Genomic DNA, 19,743 nt, shown 5'->3' on the forward strand with positions numbered 1-19,743 from the left:
AAAGTAAAGCCGAGCGACGATTTTAACTTATAAATTCGGCTTCTACATGTCAAAATACATAAGATAAGTGAGTTTGAGCGAAATCCAAGGTGTTGTCAGACTTCTAAATAATTACCAAATATTTTTTCATCGATATTGGAGGTGGAGAGGGTATTCTGTATAATTACCAATTGTACTTTTGGAAATTATACTTTTAAATCTACTAACATCCATTTTCTAAAAATCAATCACTCCAAAGTTGCATTCTCTAACTGCAACCATTCTTCTTAATCTATGACGTCAGACGTATTTTGTTATTCGTAACTCGACAAAAAAGTTTTGAAATTTTTGGGCAAGGAAGCAGTGTAACAAGACCTACCGTTGCTTTTTCATATATATGTATATTGATAATTTTAACTTGCTCTACATTGTTAACAGTGCTATCTACTTTCCTTTTCCTTTAAGTTTTTTCCTTTTTCTTTAATTTTACAAAGCTAATATCTTTAAATATTAAAAATTGTTTCTGTATTCTCATATTTTTAATGGAAAATAATTAGCAGATAATAACGTACAATTTATTAATATCAATGTCTATTTATTAATTACATATTTTCATGTTAGCAACAAAGCAAATAATCAAACGAGAGAATAGATCACGCAAAAATCAAGGCTCGATAAATACAATTTTCGTAGAAATAAATCAACTCTATAAGGAATATATTTTTTCATTTCTTACAACTAATGTTCGAGTTGAATTGTATTGTACTAAATAGCGTATCATTAAATCATTATGTGTGTGTGTGTATGTACGCGTGCGTACGTATGTGTGTATAATATATTCGTCGTTAAAAAGTCCCTTAGGTGCTTATTAAGCGAAATTTGCTAATATCCGCAGCTGTAATTTGATTTAAAAAGTTTATTCCAATGTATGTATGTATGTGTCTATATGTGCTTACATATAACATATATATTTTTATATATTTATATACGTAGCAATATACGAATTAATCAATATTAATTCACCTACTTCACAAAATATTTATCGAATGATCGTTACAGTTGTTATGGTGTCGCGTGACAACGAATACACACCATATATATATGTTATACTTGGTAATTTCAACTAATATATGTGCAATTCTCTCGTAGTCACTGTCATGTCTTTAACATCATGCAAGATTTATCGGTTGAAGAATTTACTTCCAGAAGATATCTTAGGTTCATATTTCAAAAAAAGAAAATGCGTGAGTAAATGTATGAAATTACTCTCCATTATCTACACAAATATTATCTTTATTTCTACTTAATTTGTATTTAATTCGTCTGGCAGGTTGAAGAGAAAAATTACATTTTAGAGCAAATGATTGAAATCATTAAATGTTAGAGATAAATAAGTAATATTTAAATAATCCGATATTTAAAGATAATATAGAGTTCTTATTTTTCATTTAAATATATTCACACATTCTTAATTTTTCTCTATATTTAGGAACTCTATAGTTAAAACATTTTTTTTTAATATAGATCTAAAACAATTTAGGGAAGTAAGTTGTTTACATTTGTGTGTGTGTGTGTGAGAGAGAGAGAGAAATATAACATAAATTTAAAACTCTGAAGGTTTAATTCGTAGGATCACAGGAACACTGGTGCATGGCAGAATGGCCAGTTCCGTGACGACGGCAGTAATGAGATCGGCTGGTGTTACGTCATATGTGATGTTTAAGAGATTCAGCGACTTTCTCGCCCGCCAGTTGGTGAGCAGAGACTTTCTCGAATTACCATATTGATTCGAAGTTACGAGATCATCCGCATTCCCTGAAATGATAGGAATGAAAGAAATGAACAAGTATAATAGTCATTAAGCTATGTAGAAGACATGAGATTAAAACTGAATTAAATTGAAATTAAAGATTATAAAGAGTGAATAAATCAATTGAATAAAATGTATATACAGGGTGCACGATTTATCTGAAGACATTGAAATATCTCGAGAACTATGCATTGGATAAAAAAAAGTGGTTAATGAAAGTTGTTAGTCTCGAAGGGGGACATCCAATGATACCAAACTCGACCTCCCACCCCACCCCCTGGGGGTGGGGATTGGGGGCAACTTTGAAATCTTAGATAGAAACCCCCATTTTTTATTGCAGATGCGGATTCTACGTCACAAAATACGTAAATTTTGTCCGAAACTTTTTTTTTTATTCGTGATAGATGGCGCTGTAATCGCAAAAAATTATATTTTCCGCAATTCTCCAGAAATGATCATTGGATTGAGAAATAAAAAATACCTGTTCAATATTTTTAAAGAACATAATAAAAGTTATTCCCCCCCATTCTCTCGGGGTAGGGTGGGTGATAACGTTCAAATCTCAAATGGGGACCCACATTTTTCATTGCAGAATTAGATTGTACGTGAAATTTTTATTGAAACAATTTTTTTCATTCGTGATAGATAGCGTTGAATTTTTCCAAGAAACCATTTTTAGCGTTACACAGGAACAACGACGAGGACGTAGTAGTTTTATGTTCCCTTCGGGTGCTTTTTTAATGTGAGTCCCCTTGCCTCTCACAGATCGGGGTGCTTTTTTAATGTGAGTCCCCTTGCCTCTCACTGTTCAATTAATTAGAGTAAGTGTTCGAAATTTTTACCTTCAACTTCAATACACTTATTGATCTTTTTTTCAAATGACTGTACACAGGATAGAAGCATATCTGCGAGAGTTTCAGCGCAAGCGTTTCTTATGCGTTCTACCATGTTTTCACGAGTTGTTGGCACTTGTTGATAAACCTTATCTTTTAGGTAACCTCACAGAAAGAAATCCGGCGATGTCAAATCAGGCGACCTAGCAGGCCAATTATCGGGCCATTGGGCCACCTCTGCCAATCCACCGACCATTGTAATCACGGTCTAATACTTCGTGCTGCTATTGAGTTATGTGCTGGGCAACCGTCATGCAGATTTGAACGTTACCACCCACTCTACCCCGAGAGGATGGGGGGGAATAACTTTTATTATGTTCTTTAAAAATATTGAACAGGTATTTCTTATTTCTCAATCCAATGATCATTTCTGGAGAATTGCGGAAAATATAATTTTTTGCGATTACAGCGCCATCTATCACGAATAAAAAAAAAAGTTTCGGACAAAATTTACGTATTTTGTAGCGTAGAATCCGTATCTGCAATAAAAAATGGGGGTTTCCATTTAAGATTTCAAAGTTGCCTCCAACCCCCACCCCCAGGGGGTGGGGTGGGAGGTCGAGTTTGGTATCATTGGATGTCCCCCTTCGAGACTAACAACTTTCATTAACCACTTTTTTTTATCCAATGCATAGTTCTCGAGATATTTCAATGTTTTCAGATAAATCCCACCCTGTATAAGTGACGGGTGCACCCTGTATAAGTGACGGGTGAACAAAGTTGGCAAATCTAGTAAGATATATATATATATATATATATATCTTACCGGCCAAACCCGATTTCAGGATAAACTAGTTTCGTCTAGGCCAAACTAGTTCCAAAGTGCAGTAGGATGAATCAGTTTTGCCTAGTCCAAATTAGATTCTCCTATGTGTATTGTAATAGTATAATAAAATGAAAAATATAAAGTATATTTTAAAGTTATAATAAAGTTAAACACAATAGTACATAATAATGGAAAATTGCATGTAATACATTATTGTGTGAATCAAATAGATTTTTTAATTTTGCTTACCAAGTTCATTATACACAATGGAATCAGTCTGCACTCGTCCACATGTCTTATGCGTCTCACACGCTACTAGAACCGGTACGTTGAAGGCTTTGGCTATCAAAGCGATTTGCGAAGTTCCGACTCGCGACATCACCGCGCCATTGGCCAATATTGCGTGAGCACTAAGAAAGACTTTGCTAACCTAGTCAATGATGAAATAATTTGTCATATAAATAACATTATTACATATTTGTTAACACGTTGCACAAAAAAATAAATATAATAGCTCAGTGTAAGAGAGGATAGAAGCCGAGGTATACAAACATATCAAAGTAATGAGAATGTAAACAAGTTGAATTTTCAAAGAATTCTTTTTAGCGTTTTAATGACGAAAGTTGAAATTTATCGAAATAAAATTTGCTTTATTTGTGTATTTTCAGCTTTTCAATTCGCATCCTGCATTAGTCAGCTACGCATTACTTACTTCTGACATAATGAAGCTCACAGCGTTGATGAACATATATGAACAATTGATTCCATGTTTCGCTAAACGTTTCAATTGTTCTCTTCCTTCTAGCCAAGGTCTGCCGTCGACTACGATAACGCGGAATTGTTTACCCGCAGCATGTGCATCCACTAATATATTATAGATTAAGGATGAGCTAAAATTTTATACCGTTGAGAGTTAGACTGTTTGATATCATCAGAAAACATATTTTCTACTTATATGTAAGTAAAAAACTTATAAGCTATATATAATTTGAAAAATCCATTCTTATAAATTCGATACTTACAATCCGTAAATTAAAATGATATTTCCGTTTGATATCTTAGTCTGTATAGTTATGGATATTGCTTTGCCAGCCAGTTGAATTTGTTCCGTTATGTAGGTGTCTATTATACCTGTTAGCTTGGTTTTCGCCTGAGAAATAAATAAGAAATCCTTGAGAGATAGACAATAAAATTCCAATTAAGAATTAATAATGTCGCAATTACTTGTTCTTCCATGATTATAAAGAAAAGCCAACATACAATATAAAACTAAAATATTTTATAAAAATTTTTTTTATTATACAGGGTGCCAAATTTCAAACGTAACAGGTAAAAAACCTCGAAAACTATGAAAGATATTAAAAAAGCTAAAACACGTGTTCCATGATTTCGAAGGGAAAAGAGAATGGCATTATTAGCTTTATTTGGAGGGCATTTTCAAGGTCAGTTGAAGGTCAACTTAATTTTTTTAAATAAAAAGCCCAATATTTTATATCTTCTTTTTCTATCAATTAATTTTAACAACTTTTGTCTGAAACATTTTTTTATTTGCCTAATATTTTTTGAAATATTTAAAGAAAACTTGGTAACTTTTTCAACATTTAACTTACGATATCTCGCTAACTATTCGTCGAAAGAAAAAATAGTATTAGACTTTTTTACTTTATTTACTATCAAGAATATATTACTGTAATAGTGCCCTAACTTTTGTTAACTTATCGACCTTTGAAAATTTCAAAATTATTAAATTAACAAAAATTACGGCAATATTATAATAATATATTCTTAATAGTAAATAAAGTAAAAAGTTTAATACTATTTTTTCATTTGACGAATAGTTAGCGAGATATCGTAAGTTAAATGTTGAAAAAGTTACCAAGTTTTGCTTAAATATTTTAAAAAATATTAGGCGAATAAAAAATGTTTCAGACAAAAATTGTTCAAATTAATTGGTAGAAAAAGAAGATATAATAAAAATTGGGCTTTTTATTTAAAAAAATTAATTTGACTTTCAATTGACTTTGAAAATGCCCTCCAAGTAAAAAACTGATAATACCATTCTCTTTCCCCTTCGAAATCATGGAACACGTGTTTTAGCTTTTTTTAATATATTTCATAATTTTCGAGATAATCAGCTGGAAAATTTTCAAATGAACACCCTGTATATAGTGTCCCAATACTTTCATATAAAAATACCTAAATATTTCTTTTTTAACGATATAAGAAATATTAGAACACAATGTGAATAGTTTCAAAGGAGGAATTTCGTGGAAGAAAAATTTTTTTATGGTCCGTCTCAAATTTGTTAAAGGTTTCCAGTATTTTTTGCAGGAAAGCATATTTTTTCTATTAGGTGCGCAACTAAGTTTCCGCTGTTTTTCAAGAGATGGCTCCAGTAGTAAGTGCTGGTCGATTGTGACATAACCAAAACGTTATGAACCAAGCTTAGACATATGGTAAACAAACCGCTTTGACACATTAGTGATTTTGTTTTTGCGTCATATACTTTTGGTTGTGTGAAAATATCTGATTTTGTGCCAAATAATCGTCATTTGCGGGAAGTGTTGCTTTTCTTCTTTCATTCGAAGAAAACGGCAGCTGAAGCGCATCGAGAACTCCAAAAAGTTTACGGAGATGCTGCTCTAAGTGAAACAACGTGCCGTGATTGGTTCCGTCGCTTCAAAGACGGTGATTTCGATGTTGACGACCGTTCGCGTGAAGGAAGGCCAAAAACCTTCGAAGACGCTGAATTGGAGGCATTGCTCGATGAGGATCCGTGCCAAACGCAAAAAGAGCTTGCTTCAGCATTAGGAGTTACCCGCCAAGCCATTTCCAAGCGATTGCATGCGTTGGGAATGATTCAAAAACAAGGAACTTGGGTTCCTTATAATTTGAAGCCAAGAGACGTTGAGCGTCGTTTTTTCGCCTGTGAACAACTGCTCCAGCGGCAAAAAAGGAAGGGTTTTCTTCATCGCATCGTTACGGGTGATGAAAAATGGATTCATTACAGCAACCCAAAGGGAACAAAATCATGGGGACTGCCCGGTCATGCTTCTACGTCATCGGCTCGGCCGAATATTCACGCTGCGAAGGTTTTGCTGTGTATTTGGTAGGACCAGGGCGGTGTTATTTATTATGAGCTGTTGAAACCGAACGAAACCATCACTGGGGAACGGTATCGAACTCAATTGATGCGATTGAGCCGAGCACTGCGCGAAAAGCAGCCACAATACGAGCAGAGGCTCGAAAAAGTGATTCTACAGTATGACAACGCTCGGCCTCACGTTGCCAAACCCGTTAAAACCTACTTAGAAACGCTCAAATGGGAAATCCTACTCCACCCGCCATATTCCCCAGATATTGCGCCGTCCGATTATTACTTGTTCCGTTCGATGGCACATGGTCTGGCTAATCAGCAGTTCCGCTCATATGAAGACATCTCAAAATGGCTTGATTCGTGGATAGCCTCAAAAGACGAACACTTCTACCGTGACGGTATTCGAGCTCTGCCAGAAAGATGGGAAAAAGTTGTCGCTAGCGATGGGCAATATTTTGAATGATTCATTTGTAACCATTTTTTCACAATAAAGTTGCATTTTCATAAAAAAAACAGCGAGAACTTAGTTGCGCACCTAATATAACATTTTATAGAGTATGTTGAAGTGCATCGAAGTAGTTATATGAGTTATGACCGTGAGATGATTTTGAATATAGAAAAGCAGAAACAAGTTCCAAAAAAGTGTTAGGATAATATGATATTGTTAAAAAGAGATATTTAGTTCTCTTTGGGATATTCACTGGGACACTCTGTATAATTATGGAGTCGATTTTCTCTTCTCCCCTGAACGAAAGCACTCACCTCGCATGTCGACATAGTGACCGAGAAATTCGTCATGTGCCACTTGAGATGACGCATCGCGTTTTGCATTGAAACAGCCACCGGCCGACAACGATGTAGGTATGCGAGCAAATCCCGCAGACATATCTCGAGGCTACGAGTGAAGTCAGCCTGTTCCGGCTTCTCAAAATCCAGGATTACCTGCTTGACAGCTGCCAATAGCGCGACACACCTCGCATTGCTGCCGACGATCGTTCTGCCCGTGTACTGCGCGCCCAAACCTATGATTGCCGGATGAATATTCGAATTGATCGGCACGCTGGCCAAAGAGAGCTCCCTTTCATTATATAGGTGCTGGAACAGGTTCACCTGGTGGTCATTACTTTTCTTCACGATTTTTTTTACACTCACAGCTTCGACAACCGCTTGCTGTGTACGCGGTTTTTCTGAAGGAGTTTCTTGGCTCCTTTCGTTGCTTTTCGTCGAGGATAGTTGCTGCTTTGCTGAGATTTGTTGAAGCTGCTTCGCCGCTCTCTGAGCCTCCTGCTTAGCTCTTCGTTCCGCACGCAATTCCGCCTTGCTCTTGCCCTCAGCTTTACCGTCGGCTTTACCGTCGGAGATCGTGTTGTCTAGCCTAGAAACGGCCGGAGACATAACATTTGCGACTTGAGCGATCGGAGATTGCCTAGTCGCGCTTTTTATGGAACTCTCCTCGGTTTCTTTCGCAGCTTGGAGACTCTGTGACAACGTCACCATGACGTTAATCTTTTGCGAGTTTTGCGCGTTGGCCACAACGGGATTGTCTGAAACTTTTTTCACCGAAACCGACTCGGGTTCAGTTGGCGAAAGCTCGTTTATGCTGTCTTTCTTAACATTGTCCGTAGTTTTCTCTGCTTTTTTGCTCTTTGCTTTTGCTTTAGCGGCCGCCTTAGCAGCCTTCTTTGCTTCGCGTTCTGCCTTCACTTCTTCTTTCGTTTTCTCGGGAAGACTAGATACACTATCTACGTCTATCATCTTGATCGAGGACATCGGTTCGCACGGAGACGTGTCCAATTTCTCATCCTTAAAAATAGCGACTAAATTATTTTGAATATTCTTCTCTCCTCTACCTTTATGAAAAAACCCTCAATTTTGGATGTTAACACTAAAAAAAACCCTTAACTTTGGGTGTTAAACACCAATAAAAACGCTTAACTTTGATGAGTTATACACCGAATGAACGCTCAATTTTTGGTGTTATACACTGAATAAACATTCAAATTGGGTGTGATTTCAGATTGTCAATTGAAGGTTACACCCAAATAAGGGTTAACGCTCAACGAAAACCCTCAAAATAATATCCAAGAAAAGTCTCAAAATAATACCCAAATAAAACCCTGAAAAGGAAACCCTGAAATTAAATGCACCCAAATTTTGCAATAGACGCCAATACACACAAATTAAAGCATATGTTCGTGAAATCATTGTTTATTTGTTGTTTCCACTTAAGAACTTAAAATAAGCTATTGATCGAATAAATAAATAGGCTAAATATACTTTCATTTAATTGTATCAGATTCATTTTGATAGTATTTGTTTTCAGTTTAATTGTAGAGTTAATTAACCATCAAACGTAATACTCGAATGAGGTGTAATACTCTAATGAGGGTATACAGAGTGTCCCATTTTAATGTCCCACTCCAAATAACTCTTCAGTATTGAAGTTTCAAGGAAAATAATCTAAATAAAAGTTGTAGGGATTTAAGTGAGCTACCTCATGATGACCTTGACTCTATTTTCAATGTCATTTGAAGGTCAACTTGCGTTTTTTAAATGGGAACCCTTATTTTTTATTACACTGTTTTTTTCTACTAGTTAATTTGAACAACTTTTGTTTAAAATATTTTTTTATTTGTCTAACCATTTTTCAGATATTTGAAGAAAACTTGAGAACTTTTTCAATATTTAACTTACGATATCTCGCTAATTATTTGTCAGAAGAAAAAGTGGTATTAGACTTTCTTGCTTTATTTAGTTTCAAGAATATATTGTTACAATAGCGCTCTGATTTTTGTTAACTTACTGATTTTTGGAAATTTCAAAATCATCAAATTAACAAAAATCAGAGCGCTATTGTAACAATATATTCTTGAAACTAAATAAAGCAAGAAATTCTAATATCACTTTTTCTTCTGACAAATTATTAGCGAGATATCGTAAGTTAAATATTGAAAAAGTTCTCAAGTTTTCTCCAAATATCTGAAAAATGGTTAGACAAATAAAAAAATGTTTTAAACAAAAGTTGTTCAAATTAACTAGTAGAAAAAACAGTGTAATAAAAAATAAGGATAATTCCCATTTAAAAAACGCAAGTTGACCTTCAAATGACATTGAAAATAGAGATCGAAGTCAAGGTCATCATAAGGTAGCTCACTTAAATCCCTACAACTTTTATTTAGATTATTTTCCTTGAAACTTCAATACTGAAGAGTTATTTGTGATGGAACATTAAAATGGGACACTCTGTATATACACTCATTGCGTAAATAGTAAACATTAGATAATGAATACATATGTTTAATGTCCTACTCAAAAAGTACGACATTAAACATATGTTATGTATTTAATACCTAACGTTTTTATATGAGTATATGTATATATATCTTTATTCGAGTATTACACCCAGTTGATGGAACACCATCAAAATGAATATGTAACAGTCAAATGAAAGTATATTTAGCCTGTTTAGTTATTCAATTAATACCTCATTTACAAGTTATTAAATGAGAATACAATGAATAAACAAGGGTTTCACAAAAATATACTTTCATTTGTATATATTATCGTCTACTGCAAACTTGAAATATTCTGAAAAATGAAGAATAAAAGACTAATTACTCAACATTATATTTTATTTAAAATATAGATTTCTTAACCACTGGCACGCGCGCACTATTGCACCATTGACGCTCTAACCGACACACACTATTAAATATCTACATCAAACTAACACTTAATATTAATGGTCATATTTAACCGACCCAATACTAATGCCCAATGCTTAACCACTCAATATTCAGTGTCTATACCAATAATACACCGAATATTGATGGTTATACCCAACTGACACCCAATATTGAATGTCTACACCAAGATAATAACGAATGTTGATGGTTACACCTAATTGACACTCAATATTGAGAATTTACATCAATGTTAAACCGAAAATTTGATAGTCACACTCAACATTGATGCTCAACACTCAACTAACACCGAATGTTGACGGTTAACACTCAACTTTTATGGTAAACATCCAAATTTCAATGTTTATACCCAAAATTGAGGGTTTTTTTTCATAAGAGTGGCCAGCGGTGGTAGCGTTGTAAAGAACGAGCCTTCGACGACCAACGATAAGAATTCGAAGAAGAGTCCCAGGAAGAACACGGAAACGGCGTTAAAAACGCAGCGGCGAAGTCACGGAAGACAGATGCCGCGGCTGATCCACAGAACTCTCAACCCGTGAAAAAAACCACACCCAAGCAGCAGAATACAGAGAAAAATAGTATCGAAAATGGTTCGAGCACCATCAGCAAGAGCGAGAAACCAAGCAGGTCAGCGCGGGAACTGGTTTTTCCGACCAAGAAGGCGAATGAAAAACTCGTAGTTCTGGAAAAGATGAGGCGAAGTGAAAGCGCAGCGCGAGCTAAAGAAAGTCGCTAAATTAAAGACGAAGACAGCGGGAAGCACGGCTAGCGATAACAATGATGTCAAAGACAGCTTTTCAACAGCTAACTGCACGGGTAAGGAAATAAGAATTTTCGTAAACACGGCGGATCATTCGCCAAAGGCGACTATCGTAGTTGACGCGCAATGTTCGCAGCTTGCGACGAAAATCGAGCCCAAGCTGGACTCAGAGGAGAGCAGTGTCCAAGGTGACCCGATCGCCATTTTCGAAACTACGAAGTTGAATGTTTATGCACAGGAATTGACCTCGTCGATTGAAACCATGGATAAGAAATCTAATTTCCCGGAAAAAGGAAAACAAGATTTGAAAGAAACGGAGCCTGATTTACTGAGTTCGCAGTTCGTGTCGGAAACTGAACTCAAGCAGATTACCCTTATGAAAAAAAAAAATTCCTCAATTTTGGGTGTAAACATTGAAGTTTGGATGTTTACCATGAAAGTTGAGTGTTAACCATCAACATTCGGTGTTAGTTGAATGTTGAGCATCAATGTTGAGTTTCGGCTGGGTGTAACTATCAAATTTTCGGTGTAACTTTGATGTAGATTCTCAATATTGAGTGTCAATTGAGTGTGACCATCAATATTCGTTATTATCTTGGTGTAGACATTCAATATTGGGTGTCAGTTGGGTGTAACCATCAATATTCGGTGTAGACACCGAATATTGAGTGGTTAAGCATTGGGCATCAATATTGGATGTCGGTTAAGTATGACCATTAACATTCAGTGTTAGTTTGATGTAGATATTTAATAGTGTGTGTCGGTTAGAGCGTCAATGGTGCAATAGTGCGCGCGTGCCAGTGATTAAGAAACCTACATTTTAAATAAAATATAATGTTGAGTAATTAGTTTTTTATTCTTCATGTTTCAGAATTTTCAAGTTTGCAGTAGACGACAATATATACAAATGAAAGTATGTTTTCGTGAAACCCTTGTTTATTCATTGTATTCTCATTTAATAACTTGTAAATGTGGTATTAACGAGGTATTAATGATTAATTATAAAATGAGGTATTAATTGAATAACAAAATAGGCTAAATATACTTTCATTTTGACTGTTACACGTTCATTTTGATGGTGTTCCATTAACTGGGTGTAATATTCGAATAAAGATATATGTATACTCATTATGCAAATAGTAAAAACGTTAAGTATTAAATACATAACATACAGGGGGTGGACAAAATAATGTGAACACCAGACTAATATACAATATTTGTTAATTAATAATGTGTAGTGCCACCGTTTGCTTTTAAAACAGCTGTATTCGTCGCGGAATAGATTCATAGAGTGTACGGATAATATCCAACGGAATGTTGTCCCATTCTTCCGGCAACATCTCCGCCAATTATCTCAATGATGATGGAGGTGGAAATCTGCTCCTCACTCTCTGCTCCAAAACTCCCCATAGCTCAATGATGTTGAGATCTGGCGATTGTGCTGGTCAGGACAGATGCTTGATAATATTCCGATGTTCCTCGAACCAAGACTGAACTTTTTTGGCCGTATGTATGGGCGCATTATCGTCTTGGAATATGGCAGTGTTTGGCAACAATATACTGGTCATAGTAAGAACTTCATCATTGAGGATGTTTAGATATTCATTCGCCGTAATACGGCCATTGAGAGTAATAATCGGACCAGCGGAATACCATGATATAGTCGCCCCAATCATCACGGAGCCGCCCCCATGCTTGACTGTGGATAGTAAGCAATCTGGATCGTAGGCTTCTTTGGAGAGTTTCCATACATAAACCCGGCCGTTTGTAGGGAACAAAGTAAACGATAATTTATCGGACCATACTACATTCTCCCAATCATCAATTGTCCAAGTTTTATGATCATGGCACCACTTCTTTCGCAGCTTTGCGTTGGCATCCGTTATAAAAGGGTTTGAAATTTCAGCCCTGCTATAAATGTTACTTTTGTGAAGCTCCCGCCGCACTGTTTTTGTCGAAACAGGGTTGTTCAGATGACTGAGTTCTGCTGTCACCTTTGCTGCAGTAGTTTTATATTGCTTGGTCACAATCCTTTTTAATATCCGGCGTTAATAATCCCTGTTTGTTAACGTTGTTTTGCGCCCACTCCTCTTCGCAAATGTTGTTTTGCCACGTTTTGTGTAGGCTGTCATCACAGTGGATACTGTCGCTCGTGAAACGTTAAACAGTTCAGCCGTTTTTGTCACAGATGCTCCTGCTAATCGAGCATCCACGATTTGTCCTCTTTCAAAGTCTAACAGGTCGCTAATTTCACCGTCTGATTGTTAACACCATCGCAGAACAAAGTGAGTAGTATACTGAGTTATAAACTAGAACGATTATTAGGTAAAGTGCGCCACATACCACTTTGATAAAAAAGTTTCAGGAATTTATTCAGAAAATTAAAAATACAAGTTTATTCATCAAAATCGATATTGTCCCCTTCAAAATACTCTCCATCGACTGCAACGCACTTATGCCAGCGCTTGATCCAATCCTCAAAACATTTTTGATATTCAGTTTTCGATATGGCCATCAGAGCCGTCTTCGATTTTTCCATTATCTCCTCTTGGCTGCTGAAACACGTTCCCCGGAGCGGTTTTTTAAATCGACCGAACAGGAAGAAGTCGCAGGGAGCCAAATCAGGCGAATTCGGTGGCTGTTGGATGGTATTCGTTCCGTTCTTGGTCAAAAAGTTGCAGATAATGGCATTGTGCGAGTCGATTTCATTTTTAAAATCGTAAAAAATCGAAAATATGCACAGAGGCAGATGTACTCAAGACGGCGTAACTTTTACAAATGTCAAGCTATGACGCTGAAATTTGGTGGGAATGTCTATGACAGATGTGGCAACCTAACCAAAAAATAAGAACTCAAATCGGGTGACTGAGAGCATCACACGCTGGTCGTTCCTGAAACTTTTTGATCAAGGTGGTATACGCGCCGCACCGTTCATACCTTAGCAGGGAGCCCAACACAAACAAATATGTAATATTTAGCATGGTGTTCACATTATTTTGTCCGTCCCCTGTATATGTTTAATGTCGTAGTTTTTGAGTAGGACATTAAACATATGTATTCAATACCTAATGTTTACTGTTTGCGCAATGGGTGTATATATACTCTCATTAGAGTATTACATCTCATTCGAGTATTACGTTTGATGATTAATTAACTCTACAATTAAACTGAAAACGAATACTATCAAAATGAATCTGATACAATTAAATGAAAGTATATTTAGCCTGTTTATTTATTCGATCAATGGCTTATTTTTAAGTTCTTAAGTGGAAACAACAAATAAACAATGATTTCACGAACATATGCTTTAATTTATGTGTATTGCTGTCTATTGCAAAATTTGGGTGCATTTAATTTCAGGGTTTCCTTTTCAGGGTTTTATTTGGGTGTTATTTTATGAGTTTTCGTTGAGCGTTAATTCTCATTTGAGTGTAACCTTCAATTGACGATCCGAAATCACACCCAATTTGAGTGTTTTTTCGGTGTATAACATTCAAAATTGAGTGTTTATTCGGTGTATAACACTCAAAGTTGAGCGTTTTTTATCGGTGTTTAACACCCAAAGTTAAGCGTTTTTTGAATGTTAACACTCAAGATTGAGGTTTTTTTCATAAAGGCATGGACTCCGTTACCTTGTTGCCGTACGCCTTCATTTTAGCGGCCTTCTGTGTACTTATCTCCTCTTTCGTCTTTACCGGAGAATGAAATGTTTTTCCCGATGTACTGACGATCAGAGATGTTGACACGTTCATATCTTCGTTCTTGGCGCTTATGTCGCTTTGACTACTGGTTGTTTTTATGATGCTTCTGTCGCTTACGTTATTCGCTGATAAACAATTCACGTGGTTTGTTATGCTCACTTTCGCTTCATCACTCTTGATTTCGATACTCTCGGGCTCGATATCGTTTTGCGCGGAGTTATCAGAATCAGCAATGTTTACGTTTACGCTTTGTTCTAAAATTTGTCCATTTTCCGTTAAATCCGAGTCTAACCTACTTGCGGAACAACTAGAATCACAGTTTAAATTGAAAACATTCGATTCGGAATTCGACGAGGAAGCGTTTAAAGAGTCCTCCTCTAATGTTACGCTAGCAACAGATGACTCTGCATTATGTTTCTTCTTCTTCTTTTTCTTCTTATCGTTTGTAGTCTGAGAAAAATTTTCCACTCCATTTATACATCTCGCTTCGTCGATCACGTTGGACGAATAATCCGAATGAGGAAAGTTTGTTAGTTTAGCATGACTATCTTCTAAGCTCGCAAGTTTCTTAAGAATAGCAGCGATGGTAAGATCATTCAACGGGTCTGGTAAAGACAAATTTACCGCTGAATGTGAAAATACGGATTTATCCCATCCGGCAGACGCCAAATCCAAGGCAGTTTGCTGCGATGTTAGTGTCGATTTATCACTTATGTCTGCACTATTCTTTGTTGTGCTATTCACTTCGTCCTTGATGTGACTACTTACACCGTCGAGAATATCTAGATACTGTCGTTCCTCGGCTCTTCGAGCATCCTTAAGGCGCTTGCGACGGAGATGCCTCGCTGTGGCTTTTGTGACTGATTTTCGAGCCTCTTGTTGAGTCAACTGAAATATATAATTGTAATTATTCGATTCTATGATATATGTATGTATGTGTGATTACTTTGTTTGAAATATATAATAAAGTTTGACTAAAACATATACTTGTAAGATATTTTGTCTAATCTTCCATTATATCTAATATATATCTCATTTCTTGTTACATTCTATATTGTAAATGTGTATTTTAGAAGAAAAAAATTAATGTTTAATGGATATTTGAACTGATAAATCAATAACTATAACTTGATAATATTGAAGTAAACAGTTAAAATAATATATTTGTCAATAATTTTTATAAAAATTAAGGGAACTGCGTATAATTTTTATTAATTGCCTGATATAATTATATAAAGAATATGAATAAAATGATATAGAAATAAATATTTAATTTGCTTATTTAATATATATCTTTAAGACTCAAATTAAAGCTCAATAAAAATCATATCAAAATATTAAGATTAATTAAGAAATCTGAATGATTGATTCTTAATTAACATGTAAATTAACTGAAAATCTGAATCATGAAGTTTGTTATTTATTAATTGCTTTGAAGCTCAGCTTTAGTTTTCTAGAAATATATTATTTAAAGTTATTTATAATTCAAAGCCAGTATCTTAATATTCATTTAAAAGAAGGATAAATATTAAGAATAAACCAAATAGTTTAGTAAGGGTCAGCCTACGCATAAAATCATTAGAACAGTAAAAGAGAAGTTCAAAGTATTATTATTATTCTATTGTATGTAATAAGATCCAGTAGTTTTTAATACAAAGATATAATAAAGACGATAAAACAGCTATCTTTATGTTTAAATATAATAAACGGTTATTTAAAAACATTTTAAAATAATAAATTAATAAAAAATAAATTCTGTATTATTAAAAAATAAATTCTGTATTATTAAAAAATATCCTGAATTTTTCTTTTTAACATAATTTAACATTGGAGACATTATTTTTCATCACTGATAGTTACACAAATCAGACTTAAATTGTGAAAATAAAAAATAATTATTAAGGACTATATTTGAGTAAAGATTACTATTTTATTTTCAAAATTGAGGTTTAATTTATGTCCCAAAAACTATCAATAGAAAATATTTTTTTAGCTGTGCAATAGTTTAATGGTTCAGAGAAATTAGTTTATTGTTCTAACAAATATATTGAAATAAATTAATTTCAATTTATTATACAAAAAAATTATACAAATTATAAAAATAATCATTATACGTAAAAAGAAAAGTAGTTGTTTCATTTCAGGTAATTATATGGAAAAGGGTACACCTCACCAATATTTTTCATTTTGAAATATGTTATGAAGGATGAAATTCTGAGTGACTTTTCCTAATATAATTATATGGGGGTCGCTTATAGTTTCTGAGATATTTGACTTTAAAGTTTCATATTTGTACGTTGAAGTATATGTGAAGTACATGACAAGCAGTTTTCATTCACTTTAAATATAGGAAATAGTACATATAAGCGGGAGAGGGGCTTCGTCCCTCTCCCGCACCCCAAACAAATCCTAACTTAACCTAACTTAGTGCATCTTTATATATTTCTGGACATTGTTGAAAAAAGTTCTTTTAAGATCTATCACCTGGCTCAACTTAACTTATTATATCTGCATATAATTAGGTGTTGTGGCTTTAAGGAGATCTTTTCAACATCGTCCTACAATATATATAAAGATGCAATAAGTTAGGTTAGGTTAGGATTTTTTAGGGAGAGGGTGCGGGGGAGGGGCGGAACCCCTCTCCCGCTTATATGTATTGTTTCCTATATTTCTATGTATACACTATGTTTGAATTAACTGTTTGGATTGTACTGTAAATAACATCAGCTTATGATATCTGGAATTTAATTCCAGAATAATAAAAATTCCAAAACTTTAAAATCAAATATCTCGGAAACTATAAGCGAGCCCTATATAGTTGTATCAGGAAGTCACTCAGAATTTCATCTTTCATAACATAGTTTAAAATGGAAAAAACTAGTGAGATGCATTCCTTTTTATATATTTACCTCTACTTCAAATATACTTCAACATACAATTATAAAACTTTAAAGTCAAATATCTCAGAAACTATAAGCGACCCCCATATAATTATATTAGGAAAAGTCACTCAGAATCTCATCCTTTATAATATATTTCAAAATGAAAAAAATCGGTGAGGTGCATCTTTTTCTATATATTTACCTCATTTCATATTATATTCTGAGTTGCAAAATTTTGGATTTTACTACATATGTTAAAATTAATAATAGATATACACAGAATATAGTATTAAGTGATATAACAAGAATATAGTATTAAGTGATAACAATATTAAGCTAAATGATAAATAAAAAATAAATAAGTCAATAGAAGGAAACAGATGAATAGAAAAGAAAGAGAAATATGTGTGTGTATGTAAACATACTTAAATATTTAAGCAACATTAATAGCAAAGCATACAAAATACCCATGTGAGTAGCTAGTTTGTTGAGATTATTGATTCTGAGTATGCACTATCATTAGTAAATGAGTAAAATTTATAGATTTCATGAAATAAAGATGTTCTTTCTTAGAAAAAAAGTAATAATTTCAATTTCATTTAGATATGTATGTGCATTTACTAACATGGTTCTCTTGCTCCATTGTTACAGCCCCGATGCTCAAAGCGTGACCAAATGCAGCAGCCAGCTAGGAAGATTAGAATATCTTAAGTTTAACTTTATGCTAAAATTTCTATTATCAGGGAGATATTCTTTGATAACTTCTTCGAGCACTTGGACAAACATTTCCCAGATGTCAATGTAGATTAAATGATATTTCATATAAGTAGAGCAGAAAATATAATTTCTTTTCTTTGGATCCAGAAGACATATCATATGATTCATTAGTTGTAAAATATCCTATATGACATAACCTCCTATTACTATGTTAAAAGAGATATTCTCATTTACAACTTTCAATATGTAATTGAAGAATCATTATACAACATATTAATAATAATAATAATAAAAGTATAGATTTTTTTATATACATCAAGATTTTGCTACACATCAAGATATATCGCAATACATGAAATTGTGTCACAATATACCAAGATGTAATCATGCGAGATATTAATAATAGTAATTTACGACAAACACATATGAATGTATGAGATACATGTGGTTTTTATTCGTTCACTTCCTTCTATGGTTTATTAATAGTAATTAATGTAATACAATGAGTTAATCGAGAATTGTATCTGTTGAGTTCGGAAAATAATATTCTAAGACACATGTCTATATTATTTCAATGAGATTATTTAATTAATTTTGAATGACCAAAATATTATGTCAGATAACGAAATAATATTATATAATAAAAGAGGTTTTTCATTAAGCATGTTTTGTGTGGTATGTCGATTATTCTTCCGATTGTATCCTAACCTAATGCGAAATGCGGATACACGTTTTTTTAACATGAGTTACTTAATTTTTAATGAAGCTTCATCTGTACGATTTCAAATAGCAAGAATACCTGTTATTCGTGACCTTTCAGATGTGACTTAATTAACACTTAATCGAAACTCTGGCTTGCCTCATAAAACTATGAAACATATGTTCAAATTTATCGCCATGATGAATAAGAAGTACAAACTAGGGGTACGTTCCGTTTCACGCATATGCGCGCATTTATCTATAGTTGATGTCACATATACCAGAGAGAAGCCTGAGAGCGGGCATGGTTGCATTTACAGCGTTATGGAAAAGTTGGCTGACTCGCAGCGCCAACTGGGTCCATTTTTCATGGACATGAACTGCTAAGCCAATGTCCACGATTTGTTGGTACTATTCCGTGCTATGTCCATAATTATTTGGTTCTGTTCTGCGCTATGTTCACGAGCAAGCTAGATTAGTTCGATAAAAACGAAGAATCGGTCTTTGTCTTACCACCAGCGAATAGACAATCGCGACGAAGAGAGCCAGCAGCGATGTCATCGTAAGGCAGACGTCGCCGTCCCCCCTTTCAACCCCTTGTTTTCCTTTCCACATTGTTTTATATTCATAATTCGGGAAGAAAATAATTTCGAGAGTTCGGATGATTTCTAGCAATGACGCGACGGAGATAACGCGCGGCTACATTAATTTGTCATGACTTTTATATTACTTATA

General features: G+C 34.4%; 1 protein-coding gene across 2 annotated transcripts; it reads right to left on the minus strand.

The window, feature by feature from the left end:
- Positions 1 to 574: 574 nt before the first annotated feature.
- Positions 575 to 19,271, minus strand: eIF2Bdelta (eukaryotic translation initiation factor 2B subunit delta). 2 transcript variants are annotated; one of them, XM_025298187.1, is made up of 9 exons: positions 19,109 to 19,271; positions 18,218 to 18,280; positions 15,479 to 15,598; positions 14,642 to 15,394; positions 7,308 to 8,348; positions 4,471 to 4,598; positions 4,161 to 4,338; positions 3,698 to 3,878; positions 575 to 1,794 (listed from the first exon to the last, which is right to left on the minus strand). In XM_025298187.1, the coding sequence occupies exons 2-9, from the start codon at positions 18,233 to 18,235 to the stop codon at positions 1,583 to 1,585; spliced, it is 2,631 nt and encodes an 876-aa protein (XP_025153972.1). In that variant the 5' UTR covers positions 18,236 to 18,280; positions 19,109 to 19,271; the 3' UTR covers positions 575 to 1,582. The 2 variants fall into 2 exon arrangements, with proteins under 2 accessions (XP_025153972.1, XP_025153971.1); XM_025298186.1 differs by having other exon boundaries at positions 14,642 to 15,598.
- Positions 19,272 to 19,743: the final 472 nt, after the last annotated feature.

This window comes from Harpegnathos saltator, unplaced genomic scaffold (genome assembly GCF_003227715.2).
Source record: "Harpegnathos saltator strain DR-91 unplaced genomic scaffold, Hsal_v8.6 scaffold21, whole genome shotgun sequence".
Taxonomy (NCBI): domain Eukaryota; kingdom Metazoa; phylum Arthropoda; class Insecta; order Hymenoptera; family Formicidae; genus Harpegnathos; species Harpegnathos saltator.